This window comes from Callorhinchus milii, unplaced genomic scaffold, assembly GCF_018977255.1.
Source record: "Callorhinchus milii isolate IMCB2004 unplaced genomic scaffold, IMCB_Cmil_1.0 Scaffold9, whole genome shotgun sequence".
NCBI classification, from domain to species: Eukaryota; Metazoa; Chordata; class Chondrichthyes; order Chimaeriformes; family Callorhinchidae; genus Callorhinchus; species Callorhinchus milii.
The window spans coordinates 17505065-17530351 of record NW_024704750.1 but is presented as its reverse complement, the minus strand read 5'-3'; the positions used below and the strand labels follow the sequence as shown (position 1 = coordinate 17530351).

Here is a 25287-nt window from a genome sequence, read left to right as displayed (position 1 = left end):
CACAGTTGTCTTTATATTATCTAATTATATTAACTGATGTGTGCTTATGTGTGTGTGCTGCTTTGTTTTGGAAAGCCTCCTCCACTGCCATACCAGGAACATTGTATAGGACTTGTGTTCTGTGTAAATCAAGGGCTCAACTTGTTGGAATTTGAGCAACAGAAGTACGACATTGGCCAAATTCAAAGATTGATAGCTCTCCCAACACCACATGTAAAATACGTAATAGTTGATTGTGTATTTGACTTTTTTAATTCATACCTCAAAAGTACAGACTCCATTAAACTTAATTGGTTACTTTTGTCAGTTCTTAGCTGAGCTGCTTCATGATGAAGTCTAGGAAAAAATGGGGAGCAAAAAACAAGGATCCTGTACTGAAAAGTAAGTGGATTAATTCACTGTCTGAAAATGGGTTTTGCCAGTCGTTGTCTCGTTCTTCAAGTAGGATTTTACAGTGCACATTGGCATTCTTTCTCAAAAGCTATAACTTGTGGGAAGTGGAAAATGTACAATGTTGCAGTGATCTTGCAATTTATCATGTTAGTCCTGAAGTATTCAACTTGAGTATTTTGAGTTTCAAACTCAGCACCCTGTCACCCCAACCACTTGCCAGGCTCCACTGGTTACCTGTCTCTGAAAGCATCAATTTCAAGATCCTCGCCCTCTCATACAAATCGTGCACTAGCAACTTCCTGCCTCTGACCTGATTGACCTGACTCCTGCCTACCCCCTTTGCTTAGCTAATGCAGGCTTGCTGCTCTTTGCTTGATCCACCCGCCACTTATTGGTGCTGGTCACGCCTTCAGCCATTGTGTCCCTAATCTCTGGATCTCCCTGCCTCAGTCCCTCCGCCTTGACCCCACTTTATCTTTAAGTTCCACCTTAAGACTTGCTTTTTTTGTCCAAATATGGTTCTCTGCATCCAACCCCGCAGCACTCGGACCCTATGCCACGTGAAGGGCTTTATATAAATCTGAGGTTTTTTTAGTGTAGTGACTTTTCTTTCTTCATTGAGTAAAGTGTGTAACCCTTAGGTACTGTTTGACCCTCAGCTCTTTCCAACCCTGTTTTAACCAATGTCCTTGTTTTGGAATTGAGCTCAGCATAGTTTCATGTGAAAATTGAACTTGAATCAGATGTGTAAACCTTGGAGAAAGCACCCAATTTTATAATTACAAGTTTGTAACTACAAATGGAAACTTTGAAAATATTAAGACTTTTTAAATTGGAAAGGAGTAAGATGTGTGATCGTGCACCTTTCCAAAGGATGACGCATGACTGATGCACAAGGAGATAGAATTTCTGCTTCTTACTGAGGTAACCACTTGTCAAATTACATGGCATAATTAGGCTATACTCTGCCACTGCTGTCAGCAGAACGTTTCCGCTTTGGTCAAATTTATTCTCTCGCTGTCGTCTTTACCAGTTCCAGAAGTTCCAGTTCTCTGATTTATTTTCGTAGCATCTTGGTGTCGTGTGATAAATTTGTCATGCTCTGTAATTTTACGTGCATATGCCTACTCAATAGAACTTGCAGCAGTTGTGATTTTAGACCCAGCAAAATTCACGTCAGAACTACTGTTTTGGGAAACAAAATCAGAAGGAATTCACATAGGCACCTGAAATCACAGCTTAAGTGTGAAGTTATAAAGTGCATTAGCTGGTAAATGGTCCATGGTTGGAACAATTTTTTGATACGCAAAATAACTCTAGCTTCTTATATTTAAGAGTGCTTGTTTTGAACTTCTTGTTCTACATTTGGTGTATCTGAAAATTTTCAAATCCTACATCTGGGCTTTCACTCACTTGCCTTTCCCTCAGCTCTACAACATCAACCATTTCCTCTCCTGGTCTACCAAACCCTTTGTTCACACCTTCATTATGTTCACACTTGACTATTTGAATGCACTACTTGCCAGATTCCTCACTTCCTTCAAGCTTCAAAGCAACCAGAACTCTGAAGCTCCTCGTGCAACAGGCACACACCCAGGATCCATATTTTTTACATTAAATGTACTACCAACATGGTTTGTTAAAAATTAATGCAGCATCTCAAATAAACCGGAAATTGCAATGTGGTAATCAAAGGGAAAACAAACCAAAGTTTAAAGAAAATATTCTCGCTTGGCTCCAATGACTCCCCATTCACCAGTGGATCCATTTGATATGGTGCCTTTCGTGAAATTTACTGTAAATGTGTCGTGACTTTTTTTAGTTGAATGCAGCTGCCAATTTGAGCACAGCAATGCGCACAAATAGCCATGGAATGAATGGTCAATTTTCTCTGGGGGTTGCTGTTGACCAGGACACTGGGAGAAACTCCCTTATTTTTTTGAATTGTGCCATGGGATCTTTTAACTTTCACTTGAAGAGGCAGACGGGGCCTTGGTTTAAATATCATCCAAAGGACAGCATCTCCAACAATGCGAGGAGCACTGTATTGGAATGCACCCAAGACTCCCAAGTGCCAGTGTGGGACTTGAACCCACAACCTTTTGATTGAGTGGGGAGAGTGCTTCCAACTAAGCCAGGCTGACACCAAAGTTAAATAAGTTGCAGTGTAGAGTAAACTGTCAGTATACAACAACAACAAAATTACATTTATAGAACTTAAATTGAGTTGGCCATGAAAATTGCTGCCAACTTATACTCTGTCAGGACCATCAAGATCACTCTGAAGTGACATTTTGAGACATCTCAAAAACGTGATAAGGCATTATATCAAATGAAAAGATTATAATCACCAAAGATGACAAGTAATCCATTGGGCATTCCACTCAACTGTATGACCTCACTTTCCAGCCACAAGGTGGTTATAGCGCCAAATACAAAGGATTGAAGCAACTAAACCTGGCGACAGCACAGACCACACAGCAAGGATCCATTTTTTTTCACATTAAATGTACTACCAAGATGGTTTGTTAAAAATTAATGCAGCATCTCAAGTAAACCGGAAATTGCAATGTGGTAATCAAAGGGAAAACAAACCAAAGTTTAAAGAAAATAATTGAAATGAAAATATATCGATATATAAAAAAGAACATGTTCCCCGTACTGTCTCATGTGGAGTCCCTCAGGGCTCTGTCCTCGGTCCCCTCCTCTTCACCCTCTACATGCTCCCCCTTGGTGACATCATCCGCAGACATGGAGTTAACTTCCACATGTATGCGGATGACACCCAACTCTACCTTTCCTCCTCTACTCTCAACTCCACGACCACCGATGTCCTGACAGCTGCCTGTCCAACATCGAGTCCTGGACGAGAGACAACTTTCTTCAGCTCAACGTGCGAAAAACCGAGGCCCTCCTGATTGGCTCACGTCAGCGCCTCCGCACCTCAGGCGCCGACACCATCAGCATCCAAGGCTGCATTCTCCACCTCTCAAAGCCAGTCAGGAACCTCGGCGTTTTGTTCGACCCTGAGCTGTCCTTTCTCCCTCACATCCGCACCACAACTGGCACCGCCTTCCATCACCTCCGGAACATCGCCAGACATTACCTCACCCCTCACGCTGCTGAAACCCTGGTTCACGCCTTTGTCACCTCAAGGCTGGACTATGGGAACTCTCTCCTCGCGGCCTTCCCGCCACCTCCCTCCACAAGCTGCAGGTCATTCAGAACTCTGCAGCTCGTGTACTGTCCCGCACCAGGCTTCGGGACCACATCACTCCCACCCTCGCTCGCCTCCACTGGCTCCCCATCCCCCAGAGGATTGATTTCAAGATCCTCATCCTCACCTACAAGGCCATTCACGGCCTTGCTCCCTCCTACCTCTCCAACCTACTATCCCCCTACCTACCTGCCCGTACCCTCCGTTCCTCCGGCTCCGGTCTGCACCACGTCCCCCGCCCCAATCGCCCTACGATCGGTGGTCGGTCCTTCAGCCTCTCAGCCCCGAGGCTCTGAAACTCTATCCCCCAGTGCCTTCGCCTTGCTTCCTCCCTCTCCTCCTTCAAGGCCGGTCTCAAAACCTTTCTCTTTGACCGAGCCTTCAGCTCCCCTCTCGACTCTCTTCCCCCTTCTTGCTCCCTCCCTCCCCTCACCCTGACCATTTCCCCCCTCCTCGCTCCCTCCCTTCCCTCCCCTCACCCTGACCATTTCCCCCCTGCTCGGGTCATGACCCAACTGTGCAGCGCCTTGGGACGTCCTCCTGACGTGAAAGGCGCTTTATAAATGGAATCTTGTTGTTGTTGATATGGAAATAGGAATGCTGACTAGGTGAAAGGATTAAATGAAATGCACAACAGGTTTGGATGAAGAAATTTCTTTGGCCTATTTAACCAAATCCTTCTAAAATACCAAACCCTTTCATTTTCCCATTATTAAATCTAGCAGTTTCAATCTAGCATAACAGTTATCTTTACTATCTTTTGTGGTAACAGTTCTCTATGAACACCACTAGTTTCCTTCCTTCAAACATCTGACAAGCTTTCACTTGCCAGTTGACTTAATCTGAATTTAATACAAATTAACATTTACACAGATCCTTTCACATTTGGAGAACGTCCTAAGGCGCTTAACAAGCCTGATTTAGCACCCGAGCAGGGTGTGGAAGATGAGAGGGGTGGGGAGATGAAAGATGACTCAAAGCGTGGTCAAAGAAGTAGGTCTCGAGACAAACTTTGAATGAGGTGTGGAAGGGAGCAATTCTAATTGCTCCAGGGTGGAGTTCTTAAGAGTGGGAGCAGATTGGCTGAAAGAACCGGGCAATTTGCCAATATTTCTGTTGCAGAAGATCTAAGGTAATATTTTTGCAATACTTAGTCTTGCGGCACAGTTCTCATTAAAAAGCAGAATGAGGTAGATGAAATTCCAATGCATATACACTACAATGATAACTGCATGTCTTAATCAACATTATTCACAGTAGAAATACATTATTGTAATTTAACAATCCTTCAAGTTTAGAAAGCTCAACACTTTCTTATTTCTTTTTCATTGAAGTTTGTGTTCATTGTGAAGCTGATGTAAATTAAGCAGGATGGTTCACTATAAATTTTTGATATTGAGTAGTTTTTTTAAAAAAAAGTGATACTAAATAGTTTAACTTATTTATGTAATTAAAACCTTTATATAATTAAAAATGTAACTGTATAATTAAACTGTTTTTAATCACCAGTGTGTAACTTGGACTAAATTTGAGATTAAATACAGAGAACAGGGGTTAGAGTTGGAAAGGACGTGGGTAATTTTAGTTGTCTTAAATGACATGAACCTTTTAGTTTTAAGTCACAGGAACACTGAATACGTTAATACTTGTAACTCTGCTGTTTATTGTTCCTGGGCATTTCTTGGCTTTCATTTTTACTGCAGTTGGCAGTCTTCTGGATCCAGCAAAATCATTTTCAGAGTACAGCAATTAAGGGTATGCTAAGCATATCACCTGGCACTGAAACACGTTTTAAGAATACTATTTTGCTGCCAACAATCTGAGCTGCTCTTGTCTGCGCTCTGACCTCAGAATGGTTATGACCTCGGAGAACAATAAGCCTTGTTTTTTACCTGACCGGAGTGTGCCCTGTAGACATTACAGAATCTCTTGTGGGGTATATATAATAATAATATTATTATTGAATAATAGATATTATGGTATTAATAAACAGATTGCATCTTAAAATTGGTTTTATTTAATCAATTATTACATGGTCTCTCCCACAAGGTTTTAAAACTCAGCCTTTTTATATTATAGTACTTAATTTTGTTTAATTTGAGCTTTCTCCATTGTTTTCTATCCAAAGGTAGTCGACTAGATTCTGATTTGTCAAGATACTGTTGCTGCAGAAAAAAAGTTGCAGTTCAATCCCATGGTTGGGATTGAGCCTCCTATTAAGGCTTCAACATAAGATTTTTGTGTTCTGTGTGCAATCTGATTAACATTCAATGTAAACTGTAGCCATGCATAATAAATACTGGTTGTCTGAGAAAGAAACTGTCCCCTTTCAACAGAACACCACGTTCATGGCAGATGAATTTCAGGGATCAATTCGTGATTTCTGAAAATCCAATCCTTTGGTCTGAAATCTTTACTTGAGAAAGGATCACCCAATACTGAAGAGTGCTGCTGTTTGGAGTCTTTTGCCATTATTCTGTTAGTTATAATGGGTTACTTTCTCACATGTTGCAGAAATATCTGCACATTGGCTGGTAATGAATGCTGGTCTTATTAATGCTTATGTTGTGTGATGGTTGTTTAGGTTGCTTGATGAATCAGTACTATGTTTGTCACCAAACAAATCTGTATCAGATGTTTAGACCGTCCCGTACACAAATTCACTCAAGTTCAGAAAAATAAGCAATTTCAACTAAGATGAGCTGGCATTTGATGAAATTATTGATCTTAAGATCTGAAGTGGTACATAAATTTCAGACTCTCTGAATTGATAATTTTTAAAAAAAAGTTATGCTGTGCTGCAATCCTGAATTTCCTCTAGTAGATAACTTCTGTTATTCATGAAAATAGCAGAGCTTCTCCTAATGATAAAGCGAGACTGCTTTTGTACTGGTTTAGACCTTGATTTTTATAGGTTAGGTTGAAAAAAATAGCATTTAGTGTAAACCAAGTATGCCGTGACCTTTGATGTCGCGCTCACTCTCAAATTATCTCATAATTTGGCGTTTCAAAAACAAGTGCTATGTTTGAGCAGTGATGGCAGTTTTATAAGGGAGTTGAAGATATTTTTCTGCCGTTTCCACAGTAATTTAGGAAGAACAAAATGGCCATCTCAACAGAATTGTTATCCCACCATAACTTTACTCAAAATCATAAAAGCAATTGTATATCTTTTAGATGTAATTTATGAAGGTGTGTATGTCCAGTAAATCGTCACTACAGAATAATAAATGGCAAGAAAGTGAGCAGGAGAATAAGACTAACTTGTATTCCAGCTTTCATCCACAAAACGTACAGTCAATTCACTATGCAGTATATTCTGTGAAGCGCTTTGGGATGCCTAGCAGGCTTGATAAGGTGCTATTTCAAATGCACAGACTTTTATTATTGTGGCAACTTGGCTCAGTTAGTAGCATTCTTGCTTTTGAGATCCTTTTGTGCTCCCAGCGCTTTGGGACGTCCTCCCGATGTAAAAGGTGCTCTACAAATGTAATTTTGTTGTTGTTGCTCCAACTAACTCACCATGGATTGGATGGTCTTTCTGCACTGTGACACCAAAGCAAGAGAAAAAATTCCTTCGCAGAAAAATTACCTTGTTATAATATGATGCAGAGTTTAAGACAACTATATAATAAAATACTTAACCTTTTTATTGAACCAACAAGAGATGAAAGCACAAGATTTGAGCCACAATTGTCCTGGTTTTTCAAGAAATCCTAAAAGAGTTTACTATATGAAGGTTGATTTAACATGTTAGACGAGTAATATGCAGATCGGCTGAACTCTTGAGAAAACAGTTTTATAATCAAAAGAAAAACATTACAGGTAACACCCTTCCTCTTCCTGTCTGTCTTTCTGGGTTTCAGCAGAGAACAGAATAATCTCTGCATTAGCGACTTAATAGTTTCCTATAGTTTATTTTTAGACAATCACATCTAGCCTCCCAAAATAAGTTTGTATTATGCGGAAAGCATTATTGTATTAATATACTGCAATGGACATTTAAAAATCTTAGTATTTCATTTCCCGGTCCAAAAATTAGGATATAAAATTGACTTCAGGTTCTGGGATTTATTCTGTTTTCAGCATACATTTTGTGATGAAAGCCATCAGCTCTTCCAAGATACATAAAGGATTGACCTAAAATTTTTCAAAGCTTCACTGTTATGCTGCTTATGATCAGAAACCTGGCAGCACTTCAACCGAAATGTGATGTACATTGAATCTGCTTGACCTCATTGCTCTGAGTCAGAAGATTGTGGGTTCAAGCCTCATGTTGGGACTTTGAGCTCATAGTGTTAACACTCCCAATACCCAATCCGTGCTGGGGAATGCTGCATTGTTAGAGGTGATATGTTGAGAGGAATGATAATAGATTCAAGCACTGGGCCAATGCAAGTGGAAATTGCACATCCTCATTCCCTTTCCCAACACTAATGTCATATAATGACCAAAACAATGACATTTAGTGTATTAAATGCAGAATTACAAGTTAGAAATGTTATGTACACATAATTAATGCTGTGGGTCCCATAAAATTCTAAGTATTCAGTGCACAGTGCGATTTCGTGAATCCGAGTATTACTGAAAATTTGTAATGAAGAGACTAATTTAATTAATATCTTTCTGTTGAATTTTTTGTACCTTCAGTGGACTGAATTCATGAATTTATTTGAAGACTGGATTTCTCTTTGGAAAAGATTGGAAATGGTCTTATTAAAGAGTATACATTGTACATTTTAATTTAGTATCCAGACTACAAACGGAAACAAGGGGTTCAAAGATTGATCTGAGGTAGCATTGTTGTGAATTTTGATGTGTTTGACTAATTGTTTCTAAGCTAATGTATTTTGCAAGCTATGACAAAGCTAGAGTGCATATCCTTTGCCCGTAGAATGGTAGTGTTGTGGTTGTGGAATGAAGATAAGACTTGTAACAGTGCAGTGTGTAGTGAGTATTTGTTTAGACTATTATGCACAGAGCAATTTGACACTGGTGCTATTTGAATTGATTGCATAGTACTAATGAAGCTAATTTTGTCAAAGTACAAAGCTTATGGCTCATTTATGATTCTGAAATGCTCTAATTTCATAATCCAAAGAAAATGGTGAATTTCTGTTTTAATAATCTAGATGTGCTAATTAACTTTGAATGACTTCTTAAATATTGAATTGTTCTAAATAACTATTTGATATTTCTTTATTTAAATTGTGAGCCTCAATATCTCCATTTTAGTTAATTTACGTTTCGTTTTTTTCCTGCTTCTTCCCCTTCTTGGGTGACTCATTTTTAAAGCACAACGTTGGTTTTGAAAAGCATATGTTAGTGATTCAAACCCCAGATTTCTGTATACTTTTCAGTAATATGTAACAGTACCCAAAACAGTCATGTGGCTTGTGAATCATTTGGAAAGCCAAAAGGTTGCTAAACTGCTTGCTGTAGAAAATTTTAAATCAACAATTCTAAAATATTCTTAAATGATCCTTTATTCTATTGTGCATCAAGGATGTAGAACAAGGATATGAACCAAAATGAATAAAATCCTCACATAAATCAATTCTGCATACATATTGTAAACAGTGACTGATACTAAGAATATTCGCCCACAAATATACAGTCAATTCACTTTACAGTATATTCTGTAAACACGTTGGACGTCTAGAAGACGTGGCTATACTAAGATTATTATTATTATTATTATGATTTGCTGGGCTGCTATGTAATCTTGATGTTCTGAATGTTCTAAATCACTCAAGCTTGTTTCTAATTCTGACAGCACTTTAACCCTGCGATTAGCGTTCCTGACTCATTTTGATAGTCTTGGATTCTGGATGACTAACTACACTTTTTTCAGTTTTGAATATGTTGCAGCCTTGTAATATTTTCTGCAACCACCTTTTTCTTACAAATCTTTGGTTCACTTGAAAAAGAAACGACTATCACCAATAATGCGCATGTGTTTGGGTGGGGGGTATATGACTGGATCAGTTGCACATTGACTCAAAGATATTTCCCTCCCTTCCCCCACGCCCATGATCTATTAAGATTTAAAATCTTTGGTGTTCTGTTTTATATTGTTTTCAGTCCAGTATGAATTGGAATTGGAATCAAGCTTTTGTGAATTGTGTTGGAGACTTGTTGCTCACACCATCAAGAGGGTGTAGTTTTGGGAACCATATGAAAATTAGAAAACTAGCAGTGCCCCCCCCCCCCTCCCCCAGGTACATTATGAGATCAAACGCAGTTTTAAGTATTTAAAATATATTTTTTTAAAAAGCTGGTTGGTTGAATGACTGGTTCTCAGTATTTTTTAAAAAAAGTCAAACACCTGAATTCAGAGTTCAGTGCGTGGTTGTTAAGTTGGTAATTCAGCTACTCGGAGTTCAAAGGTTTGGGAGGTTTAAAGAGGATTTGGTTTATAATTAATGGTACCTGATTACACTGTGACTTCAATGTGATGTTGACTTCAAGTCCATAAATAGAATGAAGCAGTTTTCAAGAATGATCTTGAAAACAACTCTAATTCAATAAATTGAACTGTAGCTACTACAAGCCTTTTATCTATAGCATGTGTGCGTGGTGTATTGACCTCCTTTATATGTAAGGGGGAGGGGTTAAGGGATGCGTTTGATTAAATGTACAACTGATCCAGTTATTTTTTTCCATGGCATTCTTGCCGATTATAGTCGTCTCTTTTTGCATTGTTCTAAACCTGACCGTAAACTTAAAACACCCAGAATTTATTTTAGTTCTCTCTGACCATTCCATTACTATTTTGTACCTAAGGTTTTGAAATGTAGTGCTGTGCGTGGACCCTTATTGACTGTATTCTGCCTCGTTAGTGTTGAGTCTGAATTCAAAATAAAGCAAATTTATGTGGCTAAGTTTATTTCTGATACTTTATACGTCAGGATGTGTGCATTTAGCTGGCTTTGACAAGTAGTAATTGGTGGTTGTTTCCTGGCAGACTGGAAGAAAAAACTATCTTTTTCCTGTGAAGGTTGTATCCCAATGAAGATGAGTTATCTTAAAGCCAAAGGAAGTTTAAAAATAATAATTACTTGTACCTTAAGCTTGTTTAACGATGACGCATCCAAAAGAATCCAGCTGGTTAAAAACAGCCTTGGGAATGTTTTCCAGAAAGTTAGAAATCAAGTATGGAATGATAAGGCTTCATATTTTATATTTTTAATACTGAATTGTTTTATGGAATTATATCCTTGGAACACAAATCTTTCTTAATTCAAGGTACAAATGCAACAAAGCATCTAACCAGTCATATTGAGTTAGTATAAAGTGATTTCAATAAACTCATTGAGGTAGTCAAATGACTGTAAACCTGAAAATACCTTTCTGGAATCCTTGGCAAGCAGGACAAGGAAACTGGTTGTCAACTTTGTTCCCTCATTCACAGCAATCACTCTTTTTTTAAAAAAAGGTTTGTTCCATTTATTATAAACTATTCTTGCCGTGCCGTTTTTACTGAAGTTCACTGATGTAATTTGCAAGAAATGGGTCCTTGCTTCACTATTGGTCCTACCCTTTCCATTGCTTTAAAAGGGATGGGTGCTCTAAATTATGTGCAGGAACCAATCTTGAGATTAACTGTAGACTACAGGGCGATCCTGTTGGCATTATGGATCTGCGGGTGTATTGTGAAACAAGTATACCAGAAGCATGAGTTTCTGAGTCATGGACCCAGATGTCCGCGTTATAACTGGGCTGCTTGATATTTGTGATTTACAATGTGTGCAAAACTCAGAATGTCAGCCGTGGCATTGAGCAAAGATAAGGGACTTCCACAGGGATGAAATGAAACTTGATGGAGATCATCATTTCATTAACTATTGTGTAGCCCCTGACAATTCAGAGCAAGAATGAAGAGGCCTCCATAGCAGATGGTCTGTCCTTTTATCCCTATAACTATAATGCTAGGAGACATGAATAAACATAATGGAGAAAAATATGCGTTTTTAAAACCATGAAGCCTCTGTTGCCTTCTAGTGATTAGTTTAATTAACTTCATATGCAATGGTTAATTAGTAATTCTGTTTTGATAGGTTGACAGTCATTGTACGTGGTTTTGGTTTGACATCTTAATATTCTATTCAACTTCTGAGATTTTGTCCTGGGGAATGTATGGTTTAAGTTGGGGGGGGAAGGGGAGGAAAGAAGAAAAAATGCTTTGTTACTTGAAGGTTTAACCATGCTATTTTTTTTTCTTCCTTATTTAGAAAGTGAGTGATCAAAAATGAATAAGTTACGACAGAGCTTCAGACGCAAGAAAGACATCTACGTTCCAGAATCGAGCCGGCCACATCAGTGGCAAACGGATGAAGAAGCAGTCCGCATTGGAAAGTGTAGTTTCCAGGTTAAGGTAATGTCACTCCAGAGTATTTACCTGTAGGTTTGGGTGGGGAAAGTGGGAGATGACCTGGAGAAGAATTTACATAGATTTACAGACTGTACAGCACAGATAGGCCATTTTGCCCAACCAGTTTGACTGTGTTTATGCTGCCCATGAGTTTCCACTCACCCTTTACTCCTATTCTCATCCCCTCACGTGTATACCTAACTCCTACTCTTTGCTCTTAGATTTCTAATCATTCTTTAATCCATTCTGGCACCTCTCATGGCTACACATACACTGACTTAAGTTGTGTGAGTCTCTTGTGTCGTGACAATTTATCACCCACCCCAACTGGCCTTTTTATGGCCTTATCTACAAGTGTTGCTACTTTTAGAAATTTGTAGGTCTAACGTGTCTCCCCCCCTCAAATCCTTTAGTTCCGCACTGAAGGCAATTTCATTGAGAAAGATTTCCTAATTTGCTGAATGGAATGATGCAGCAATACTTTAATTCCAGTGTGATATTTAATGCTGGTGGAAAATCTTCTTTTTCACAGCAAGATTTTAAAACTGTATCTGCAATGAGATTGGTGCGCTTACACCACAGAAGCTAGCACCAAGTCTGTGCTATAAATCACCCAAACTTTGCTGAATAGAAATTTCAGGTATTTAAATTTAAAGAAATTTCTGATGTTACCGCTATCTTTGGATCTCCCTCCCCCCTCACCACCATGTAAATTGTTCAGTATTGTTGTAGCATTTAATTGGTACACTTACTGTAAATTGTAGAAAGAGTTGCTTTCACAGGCACATTTATGCCAAACCTGAATGTTGATATCTTCTAAATTATATTGTCTATTTAAGCTAATTTACTTGTTAAAAATATCTGCTTTCATAGAATTGTACAGCACAAAAAGAGGCCATTCGGCCCATCGAGTTTGTGCCGGCTCTTTGAATAGAGCAATTAATGTCAATCCCACTCCCCAACCCTTTCCCGATAACCCTGCAAACCCGTCCTCCTCAAATACCCGTCCACCACGTTTTTAAAAGTAGTTATCAAATCGGCCTCGACCACCCTTTCAGGCAATGCGTTCCAGATTCAAACAACTCGCTGCGTGAAAAAATTTCTTCTCACCTCCCCTCTGCTTCTTTTAGATACAATTTTGAATCTGTGACCTCGAGTCACCGACACACCCACCAGCAGAAACAGTTTTTCCCTTTCTAACCTATCAAATCCCCTCATGATTTTGAAGACCTCTATTGGGTCTCCTCATAACCTTCTCTGCTCAAATGAGAATAATCCCAGCCTCCCTAGCCTTTCCTCATAATCAAGGTCCCTCATTCCTGGTACCATCCTCGTAAATCTCCTCTGTACCCTTTCCAATGCCTTAACATCCTTCCTATAGTGTGGTGACCAGAACTGGGCGCAGTATTCTAACTGAGGCCTAACCAGTGTTTTATATAGGTTAATCATAACCTCCTGACTCTTGTACTCTATACCCCTATTTATAAAGCCTAGTATCCCATATGCCCCTTTTACAGCTTTATCTACCTGTCCTGCCACCTTCAAAGATTCATTTACCTGCACCCCCAGATCTCTCTGTTCTTTTACCCCCCTTAAGATTGTATTACCAAACCTATATTGCCTCCCCTCATTCTTTCTACCAAAATGCATTACCTCGCATTTCTCTGCATTGAAACTCATCTGCCATGTGTCTGCCCATTTTACCATTCTGTCTATGTCTTCCTGCAGTTGGCTCCTATCCTTCTCACTGTTTACTACCCTACCTAACTTTGTGTCGTCCGCAAACTTGGAAATGGTACTTGCTATACCCAAGTCCAGATCATTTATGTATATTAAGAAGAGCGGTGGTCCTAATACCGATCCCTGGGGAACGCCACTGTTCACTTACCTCCAGTCAGAAAAGCAGCCATTCACCACAACTCTCTGCTTTCTGTCTCCCAGCCAGTTCTGGTTCCATGCTGCCACTGTCCCTTTTATACCATGGGCTTTTATCTTTCTTACAAGTCTTTCATGTGGCACTTTGTCAAATGTCTTTTGAAAGTCCATATAAACTACATCAACTGCACTATCTTTATCCACCCTCTCCGTTACCTCATCTAAAAATTCTATTCGATTTGTTAGACAAGATTTGCCTTTAACAAATCCATGTTGGCTGTCCCTAATTAACCCATATTCTTCTAAGTGAAGATTTATTCTGTCCCGGATTATAGTCTCCAGGAGTTTCCCCGCTACTGATGTTAGGCTGACTGACCTGTAGTTCCCAGGTTTATCCTTCTGTCCTTTTTGTACAGGGGAGTCACATTAGCCACTCTCCAGTCCTCTGGCACCACTCCTGTGTCCAACGGAGATTGAAAAATTGTAGCCAAAGCCTCCGCTATTTGTACCCGGACCGGGTTACTTATCTACCTTCAGCGCAGTCAACCTTTTCAGTACTTCCTCTCTGTTTATACTTATCCTATCCATTTCCACTACCCTCTCCTCCGATACTGCGGCATTTGGTGTATCCACTTCTTTTGTGAAGATAGATGCAAAGTACTCATTCAGCACATCAGCCATGCCCCCTGCCTCCATAACAAGATTTCCCCATTGGTCCTTAATTGGCCCAACCCTATCTTTGACTAGCCTTTTTTTCTTGATATGCTTTATTTATATGTGGCATTAAACTATTTAATGGCTGGTAACCAGAGCATCAGTTAGATAATTTATCACGTCTTGTAAAACACTGTAATTTTTGTGCGAGTATCAATAAATAATATTTACGTTTGACATAGCAAATGTTGGAAGGATGTCATAAAGTGCTTCACAGGATATACTGTACAGTAAAGACTATTATGTGGGTGAACCTGACAGCCAATGTGCATACAGTAGTGTTCCACAAACATCTCAAGCAAATGGCCAATATTATTAGGAATTGGTGGCCAAGATACTTGGAATTTCTCCTGATGAAACACAGAGAAACTGTAGCAACTGTATTTTGTAGGTGCATGCAGCAGCCAACTTGCTTGCAGCAATTTCCCCCAAGCAGCAGTCATGAAGTGAATAGACAATTTTATCTGGGGAATAATTGGCCAGGACACTCAGAGAAATTCCCTTTGCTTTTTGACCTCAATTTAGCATGTCATCTGAAGGATGGAATCTTCAACAGTGCACCACCAGTACTGTATTGGGAATGTCAGTCTAGATTTTCTGGGTATGTGCCAAGGGATTAGGGCCCAAGGTGGGGGGGTGGGATCAGAGAGGGATGGTCGAAGAGGAGAGTCTTGAGGCATGCCTTGAAGGAGCCAAGGGAGGGAGCGAGGCAAAGTGAATGTGGGATGGAGTTCCAGAGGGTAGGGCAGAGAGGCTGAAGCCCAACTGTCGATTGGTGGGGTGGGCCGGGGGACATGGAGCAGCCCGGAGCCTGCCAATTGACAAAAGACTAGTTATATTGCTGCGTCAGTTTCATCCAACTCTGAAAGCTTGTAATCAGCCAGACTTTTTTTTTGGAAAAAGGCACTCTGCAGCAAAAAAGTGAATCTGAGTAAATATAAATTTTATAACTTGTTGAGAAACTTCTTTTCATCAAATTTTTAAATGTAACTGTTTAAGTGTGATGAAAATATGACTGCTTTCACTCTAGTCATAAAGAAACTGAAAACTCAGGAAGGAAATCTCTCCTTCCTGTGTACTGAAGGGAACATCAGTAATGGAATGGAATTGTGAGTGAGTCATGAGTTGCACATCATCCTTTGCTCTGCAAAGTAATCTATTATCTATGTTTAGGAATGCATTCTACTGTATTTACATGTTTCAGAGATCATGTTTTTTAATCTGCAGATTCCCTTATGGGACACCACACAGTAACATGCATAGTATTATGGGTGATGTGAAATGAACGCATACACATATTATGTGTGTGTGTGAGAAATACATGTGTGTGTTTGGATCCTTTCCAGTTTTCTCTGCTTTGTGTCCAAATTCGTACCACTGAACTCGTTGTTTTCATCATTTGGAAGGTCGAAATGATCTCAACTATAATTGTGGTGAAGGCGTTTCTTTGCTCTGTAGAGTTTGAAGCAGAGAGTTGATTGAGAAGTGTTTCATGCACAAGATTTGTTTGGATTTACTTTATGATTTTTTTTAATGAAGGTACAGGGACCCTACTGAGTGAGACAGATATTGATCTTTCTACTCCTCTTGCCAAACACTGATTCCAATATTATCATCTTGTCCCATAATTTGAATTGGTTTTGTCCCACAATTTGATCTTGATGAACCAATTTAATCAGCAAGGCAAAGTGGCCTCAGACCTCGACCACTGCTGCTTCATTGTTTGTTGCGGGTTGTCTGACTGAAATTCCCACCACTTACCCGCGTAACATGCCTATGGTATCTTGGGTGTGGAATTGCATTCTAGGACTGAGGCATAGTATTTTAGAGTTCTGTTGTTAGTGAATTTTTATGTTCATTCCTCTTTATTTTTGTATACTTTCTGTTATGCAAGATACTTTGTTTTAATATGCTGCGACCCACTTTCCCTCTCCAGCGAATGATCAGTATGCAATATTGTATTGAACCCAAAACTGAATTGCCATAGTGCAATCGCCAAATGTGTAACTGATACCTCATTATAAGCCGTAGAGCATCAATTGTGTAAACATGCTGGGAAGCCACAGAAAGAGGAATGTGGGAGGGGGAAGAAACTCGCATTGTAATAGGATTTAAACCTGGTACTCTAAGCATTCAGGTCATTACAGCAGTCAGCAGTAATATTGTTGGCAATGCATCATATCTCTGCAATCATGCTACTGTGCATCTGGTGCACGTTCTGTAATAAATCAAACCATTTTTAAACCATTGCATTGCTGAACATGAGCACATTACCAACTAGCAGCACTGTCATTTCTGAAGCTTGTATTCTATCAACATTTTGAGTGAACCATGGGAAAAGCATGGGAATTTGTTCTCACTGAATTATGCATTGCACTCTAAAACATTAGTTTATGTAACGGCTGACATAATAGAACAAAAATCCACATAAATCCTATTTTGATTGTAAAAGTATAAGGTGTTGCCTGTGTAATTAACATCTCGGATGAGTGACTTTATGAAAAAACTCACTTCCGGGGATAAAAGTACAGTGAATAAACATGATCGCATTTTATTGACACTTTAGTTCAGATGGCCTCAGCTATGAATGCTGATTGGAAGTTGAAAGATTTCTATTTACGAAGCAGTTAGCTGAATTTTTTTAAGTCAACTTGCGCGTAATCGAGACCATTACCTCAGGCCGCTGAAACTCTTGTTCATGCCTTCATCACCTCCAGGCTCGACTATGCAAACATCCTGCTTGTCGGCCTTCCCAACTCCTCCCTCCACAGGCTGCAGATAATCCAGAACTCTGCGTGTCCTCTCCCGCACCAAACTCTGTGACCCCATCTCCCCCATTCTCGCCCGACTCCATTGGTTCTCTATCCTTCAGAGGATCCAGTTCAAGATCCTGGTCCTCACCTACAAAATCCTCCATGACCTCACCCCACCCTACTTCTGCAACCTCCTAACTGCCTACCAACCCGTCCGCTCAGCCGGCTCTGGCCTGCTCCACGTCCCCCGACCCACCTGCCCCACCATTGGCGGGAGAGCCTTCAGCCACTCTGCCCCAAACCTCTGTAATTCCATCCCCCAATCACTCCGCCTCGCTCCCTCTTTAGCTTCCTTCAAGTCCCGCCTCAAGACCCTCCTCTTCGACCATGCCATCGGTCACCCCCCTTCCCCTCCCTTCTCCCTCCCTGACCCCAGCTCGGGTCTGAAATGCTGTACACTGTCCAGCTCCTTGGGATGTCCTCCCTACGTGAAAGGCGCTATACAAATGTAATGTTGTTGTTGTTGTTGCAGGACCCTATAATAGGGCTTCCTCGTTTTTCTTGTGCTGTTGCTTGTGGGAAAGTATTGAGTGAACCTGATCTCTGTGGAGAGTTGGGAGAGAGGATGTTTGTTACAAAAGAGGAAGTTAAGCTTGCAGTTTGCTTTTGCAGTTGAACATTCTTTTATGCTGTGAAACTGTTACTCCAAGATTGCCAATAAACAGGATTTTAGTTTAAAAGTTGCCCTGTAGAGACTCTCTAAAGGCTGCCCAAAGCTCATTGTGTCCAGAATGCTGAGTACTGATCACTATTCAGCAGTTGACAGCAGGGAAGCTTCCTGCTCAAAATGCCACCTCGTTCAGTGCAATACTTTTATAGCATGAAACGCAGAAGTAAAGGATCGCTGAAAAAATTGCCTGTAAATGTTCTTCATAACGCGATAATCTGATTTAATTGACTTTTGACATTTACGCAACTCAAAGTATAAATAACCTATTTCCACACTCTTCACGTCACTGTTTCCTGACTTGTGTTTTGAAAAAAGTTTGCTAATGGCAGACCACCAGTTGCACTGGGACATCAGCAGGATACAGATTGGAAAAGTATTAGCTAGGCGGACTGAGATCCAGTTGCGAAAGCCTTAGGACTGACGATAGCAACTGCTTGTTTTACAAAGATCATTGGTTAGAATGACGAGAGCAACTTTTTTTTGCTTTACAAAGAGAATTAATTGTAAGTTTAACTTTGTTTTCTGTACAAGTATCCTTTGTGGTTTCCAGGCATTATTCCTCACATTTTCCTACAATAGATTTCCTCCCATTGTGTATCCTTTATACAACTGTCCACAATTGTTCAACATATTGGTGGAGCAAATATTGCAGTAGTATAATAATAATCCTTGCATTTGATATAGTGCCTTATCATGTCATTGAGACATCTCAAAGCACTTCACGGAATACGCTGTAAAGTGAATTCACTGTATATTTTGGGGCGAAACGTGGCGCACAGCAGTTTCCCATAAACCGTTGTGGATTGAGTAACCAAAATTTTTTTCCCCAGTCAGTGGCAACATCTAACAAACTTTGTACCTCTGGGACATTTTATTGACAAATCAGAGGTTCCAGATATTCTTGAATTGAAACCTACCGTTTTTATGAGCTGTACCCCAGTGTACTAACAGATGAGCTTTACACCAGTGTACTAACAAATGAGCTGTATGCCAGTGTACTAACAGATGAGCTGTACCCCTTAGTCAGTTTGAGGAAGTTCATCAACACACCCATTCTCTGTTCACTTCCTGCGCCAATTCTTCTTTCTTTCTCTCTCTTTCATCACCCCACCGCCACAGGCCTTGACAGCATTTGCCAATATTTCATAGAATGACTATTTCAAGTTTTCCCAGCCACTTAACCGGTTAATGTCCACTAGCTACATTGACTAGGTGTGAGCTGGATCAATTGAATAGCACGTTTGCCGCTGTAGGAAGGTTGTGGATTGAAATGAATGCAAGTTGAATAGTTAGGAATTTTCAACTTGCATAATTAGAATGATATTACAATGCAGTACAGGACGGTGCTGCATTAAGAGACTTCCATCCTTCAGGTGAGATATTAAACTGAAGTTCCATTTGCTTGTTCAGTTTGGTTGGTTGAGATCCAATGCCAATAACTCAGACATGGTATAAAAGTGCTACAAGATTTTTTTTATAAAGCTGCGTTGTGTACATATTTGATGCTAAAATCAAACTAATCTGGGATTTCATTAGCATGTAAGGCACTGATTGCATATTTAACTAGATTTAAATATTTTTTATTAGTCTATAGAGAATCCAAATATTTGCCCTTTTGAGTAATTAAAGGAACAGTTGATGTTCTTTTTGATTCTAAGTATTATTCCAGAGATTAATGTCCATTTAATTTTTTTCTTAGTATAACAATGAGTTGACTAACTTGTTATTGAGCATCGACTGGATTTTAAATCGTAGCACACCAGATCCATGAATTATTCTATAAATAAACAGATCCCCCCCCCCTTTCCCCCCCGTAACACTCTGAAATTTGTTCTAGCAAAAACTGTGTACCTGATGTGAATTTCAATATTGTAACTGATGGCGTTTTTGGATTGGAGGCTAGTGGAAAAACAGAAGTGCATCCTGACATTTGCTTCCATGCAAGAGATTAAAATGTTTCACAAATGAGACATTTGTATTCATTATGAATTTCATGGTATTTCTGGCAGGCATTGACTTGAGAAAACTGTGGAGCGACATTGATCAAATGTTGCTGACTCTCTCTCCCCCCCCCCCCCCCCCCACTCAGAGTCAGGCTCTGCTGCTGTTAAGCACTCTGAGACCCTACCCTGAATGGGGGCCCTATATAAGTGCAAGTTGTTGTTGTACTACCAGTGAGTTACATTTGCATGATACAATAATCTGTTTTGGTGGAGTGTCGCATTTTATCTCATTGCTTAGCACATTAATACACACAACTCTGGCCACATAGTTAAGAAATCCAACAGGGGTTACAAACTAGTTTCAGCAAATTTCTAAAGCCAAGTTAATCCACATTTAAAGGTATTCTCAAAGTAGGCTGTTCACAGTTAGCACCAACTTCACTGAGACAGTAACCATACTGATTTTGGTGACTTTTTATAGAACTTGCTCACACTTTTCAATATAATAGTAATAATTGCAAGTCATCAAAAGAGCAATTGTATGTAATATCTACTGTATAACTACAGTGTAACAGAGAGTGGACCATCCATGGATTAAGTGAACAACAAACATGTCCCTGTTTTTGCTTCATGTGGTCTTCCATTTTACCTTCTATTTTAAAACTACTAAGTTGTCAGTCTAGTCATTGAAACTACCTTGAAAGAAATCAATAGCTGCACAATAGTTTCAGTGCAATAGCTGCCTTTTTCATCTGTGGTTTACATTCATACCAATAAATAGTAGACAAGAATGCTTTTCTTTGTGTTGGTAACTGAGCTCTGCATGTCTCAATTTGGTCTTAAAAGTAAGCTTTAATTTCAGCCCTAGACACTGCATATCTATAGCCCAGCGTGAGAGTGCTGTTGACTGTGGGTCCCCAAAATGTTTCATTTCCAAAGTCTGACATCCCTGACCTTGAACACAAAAAGTGGTTGCATTATTATATAGGTAAAATTCTTTTTTCCTCTTTTGGATTTTCCAAACTGTGTAGCAAGTAAAATGAAAATAGTTATTTTAACAAATAGTTTGACTTTTAACAAACTCCTATAATTTTCTGATATTTGTGCTGCATTGAGTTATTTCATAGGACTTTGGTGAAATATTGCATATATTGAGAAATATAATTGATTTTTATAATTTCTTCAGATAAAATGTACAATTTTAACACCAAATTGAATAACTACTAGAGCTTGGAGGAATTATTGATCAGTATATTGCAGCTAAAGTTACGTACATAAAATAAATAAAACTTAATCTCATTTTAAAGCAGTAGTCTCAGAATACTTTTTTTAAATTGAGACTTTTCTTATGGCAAAGATTGTATTTTCATCCATGTAGCTTGAATGAGCCAGTGGTAAAAGTAATCATGTAGTGCATTAGTGCAATTCAACTGGTACCTTGGTTTGATTTAATCCGTTTATTTACAGCCACAGGTAAAAGTGAAATTTGGAATTGTAAATATCTTTCAAGCAAACTGAATCCAAATGTTTGTTACATTAACATTTACAATTCCTACATTTTGTGAGTCAGCTGTGTTGGATTCGAAGGTGTGGTTAGTAGAGGAGTTAAACCACACTGTTGCAGTTCTGGGAGAAAGGTGGCTAGAAAAGACCGGTTTATTCTGTTAGTTGAAATGTCATATTTGGAACCCATTAACAGAGAAACCAAAGTCACTTATATTTATATTTTAAAGCTTGTTTACTTAATAAGGGGAAGAAGTTGCATTCTTTCAATAACCTGGTTACAATTGGCAGGGTTACAATATGCTGTTATGCTCACGTATAGCAATGTTACTGTAATGACAATGTCAAAGTCAATATCAAAATTCATAAGCATCAGACGGACATCTCTTGCTTGGGTTTGTTTGAAGGTACAGCCAGTAGTAGAATTAACAACTGTTCAGCCTGGGAAGTATGGCCAGTAGTCGAGTTAACCCTCTGCTGAGCTAGTAATAGCGGGCTTTGAATCAAAGGATCTAAGTTGAATCTCTAACAGTTGTGTTGCAGCTGTATTCTTGTGTATCGTTGCAGTTCTTCTATTATTTTCTTTTGCTTTTTTCCGACATTGCTGGAACCTTGGAACAGTTGAGTTCAAGTGACTTGAGTCGCAGAACCTCGGGTAGAAGGTCTGCCTTCCTGAAGGAGCAGAACACAAAGTCGCTCTTTCACTAAGTCGTACTGAAGATTCAGATGGCCAATTATGATTGAACAAAGTATAGGTTAGCTATACTTTTATTATTGCCTTTTTTTAAAAAAAACCTCAGGATGGTCCATATAAATCTGCACGTCTTCACCTCCCTGATAGTTTTTGGGCCGGTTTAAACAAGCTGGGAATGTCCTTGAGTATAGTACCCATGAGCTGATTCAAATTAAAACTATGTAGGACCATTACTTCAACAACTAACAAGAGAGCTGACCTTTCCGAATTGAAAGGTGCTATAAAAAATTGAATTCGTTGTTGTGATACACATTTCTTATTTCGGAACCAATTTAGTTCTTCAAGGCACACATACTGTCATTTGTATATCATTTTTATTTAAAGTTATACCAACCAACCAATAACATAAGTTGCGCTCTACATAAACTCTACAATTTAGCTAACTCTTGATAGTGTCTGCAAATCATTCTAATACAGATTAATGATTGCATAAGCATATCTAATTGAGCTGAAGCAATATTTTAAGCAGCGATACTTCTGATTCCAACAGCTGAATGTGTAGCTCTAGCATTCTCTGTGAAGTATCTGCAGTTTGAACTGTCATATCCTCTGTTTCAAGTTTGGATACTATGGCCATATACAGGGTGAATGAAGATATTGGGAGTTACCTACTTACTCCCAGTTGAGGGTGTATTTGGGCCCCTTCATGCCCTGGGCACCTCCCTACCTCTCCGACCTACGTACGCCCCACTCCACTGTCTGAAGCCTTCCGTCAGCAGGCTCTGACCTCGTGCACGTCCCTTGTCCGATCCCCTCCACCATCGGTAATCATGCTTTCAGCCAGTACGCTCAAACTATGGAACTGTCTTCCTCAATCCCTCTGCCTTGCCTTCTTCTTCCCTGTTTCAGATCCTACCTGAAGATCTTCTTCTTTTACCATACCTACTGTCACCTTCCCCTTCTCCCCAACTTGGCGTCAAGCTCCTTCACTGTTAAGTGCTCTAAGACGTTACCCCGTGTGAACAGTGCTATATAAATGCACGTTGTTGTTGGCAGATTTGAGTGTGATGCATGTAGCCAACAACCAGCTCTTGCAATTTATATACGTAGAAAAACCCACAATGAAAATGATGCATCCAGCAATACAGGAAACAGTACCCTGGCCATTCCTTTTCATAAAAATGTGCAACATTTGTTTTAAGATATTTATGTGAACTCCTTACACACATGTATTGTGAAACTGAACTTCCCGGTTGGCAGTCTTTTGCTTTTTATTCCCAATTTCTAGAAAAATCAAGCTGCGGTAAGTTTTACAGACTCATGCAACGATTGCCAATAATTTTTCTCTTTTCCTCTCATTTCCAGTATTTGGGCCATGTGGAGGTTGAGGAATCTCGGGGGATGCACATCTGTGAGGAAGCTGTGAAGAGGCTGAAGTCTGTATGTATACACTTTTTTTGAGAAAGCTTAACAGTGTAAATATGTTTGCACCTACGAATTCTGTCTTTTATGTTGCTTGGCCAGGGGTTGTGGTGTTGCCTCTCCAGCTTTGCATTCTGTGTTGTGGTAAAATAACCTCTCAAGCTTTTCCTTTTAAAATAAGTGAAATGATTGTAGTGTAGTGCAGTCAACCTTTGCGCACTCGAGCACTAGTGTCTTGTGAAGTGCTCTAATGGGTTTGCAGCAGTGTCGCCCTCTGGACAGTGTATTCCTAATCTCGTGGAATTAGTCAGGTGGAACCATCCGGTGCATCTCCCAACCAGACCAGTTCCTTGTTGATAGCACCATTGTAGAAATGTTGAAGCGTGTATGTCACTGGTCCCCTCGGCCAAGGATGTGATGGGTGATCTAGAGGAACCCAAGATTAGGGAGAAGACGTATTTACAGTAGGACAACTCTTTAAGACCTTATGTAAGCGTTCAAGAACAATGAAGCATTTCCTATTATAAAATTCAGGATATCCTCCTCGCAAATTAGTTTCAGGAAGATTTTATAATTCAACAATATCCTACCATGACTGAAAACATTCCTACTGCACCTAATAAAGAATCTGATAATTTTTCTGTATTATTGATATAAATGTACACAGTCTGTCAGTGCAGCCCGTCAGATAAACAATTATTTAATCTAATTTGAATCTATTTACATAGGGAACATTTTGTTTACTCCAAAATTACTGAGTTAATTGCTTATTCTCTGTAAAGTCTTGTGCAGGAACTGCTGTACACATATATGACTCCTTTGTTGATAAACTTGTAATGTTATAACTTATGCTTATTTAAGATGTGTTTTAAAAATGAACAGCAGATTCTACACTCATTTTTTTGAGTTTGCTAGGTAGTTTTCTTCTGTAGGTCTATTTTGTGAGGTTTTCTCCATCTTGCCTCTTCTCCAATTTGGGTATTCTGCACAATCTTCAGTCATGTTGGTGAGCAATTTACTTCCAGGTCATGTCCAATCTGGTTCAGAGAGTTTAACTGCCAGAAGGCTTGCAGAATTGCCCCCAGGGTTACATTCTTTTCCCAGGAGAACATTGCTGAGATTCATATCTGAAAGTGGGGAATTACAGGAAATCAGTGTTTTTTCATATCAGGAGAACTTTGTATTGCTTTATTTTTGGCAGCTCACAGATCTCATGATGCAGCACATGGGTGTTAAATAGTTTCTGTTTTCTAGTGTACTGTTAGTTGGTTTTTAGATTTAATAAATGCCAGCTGTTTTGAGGCTTAAAATGTTTAGTTTAAAGCACCATGTAGAGTGCTTTTCATCGATTGTTTTTCAACAGTCTGCTGTTGAACACATGGTTCATAAATTTGCTAATGTGCTCATTGTGATATTGTGCAGATATTACTTAAGTCTCTCCAATATTCAGTATTCAATTCTCTGATTTTGTGTAAAAGATTGTACTAAATGCATTTGTGTAGATGCCATAGGGAGTTACTATGCTGAGTATAGCACATCAACACAATAGGAAAGAGTGGCAGACAAACTAGATTAGGTAAGAACAGATTGTTGGACATTGTCAAAACAGCTTTTAAAAGCTTGTAGATTTTTGGTGCAAAGTAAGACAGGGAGGCAAGAAGTTTTATCT

General features: G+C 39.4%; 1 protein-coding gene across 4 annotated transcripts in view; it reads left to right on the top strand.

The window, feature by feature from the left end:
* numb (NUMB endocytic adaptor protein) overlaps window positions 1-25287 on the top strand; it is a 69631-nt gene that overhangs the window by 18575 nt on the left and 25769 nt on the right. For all 4 annotated transcript variants that reach the window (XM_042338051.1, XM_007893238.2, XM_007893236.2 and 1 more), the window contains exons 2-3: window positions 11845-11987; window positions 23562-23636. In XM_042338051.1, the coding sequence (XP_042193985.1) occupies window positions 11862-11987; window positions 23562-23636 (201 nt within the window). In that variant the 5' untranslated portion in view covers window positions 11845-11861. The remainder of the gene's footprint in view (window positions 1-11844; window positions 11988-23561; window positions 23637-25287) is intronic.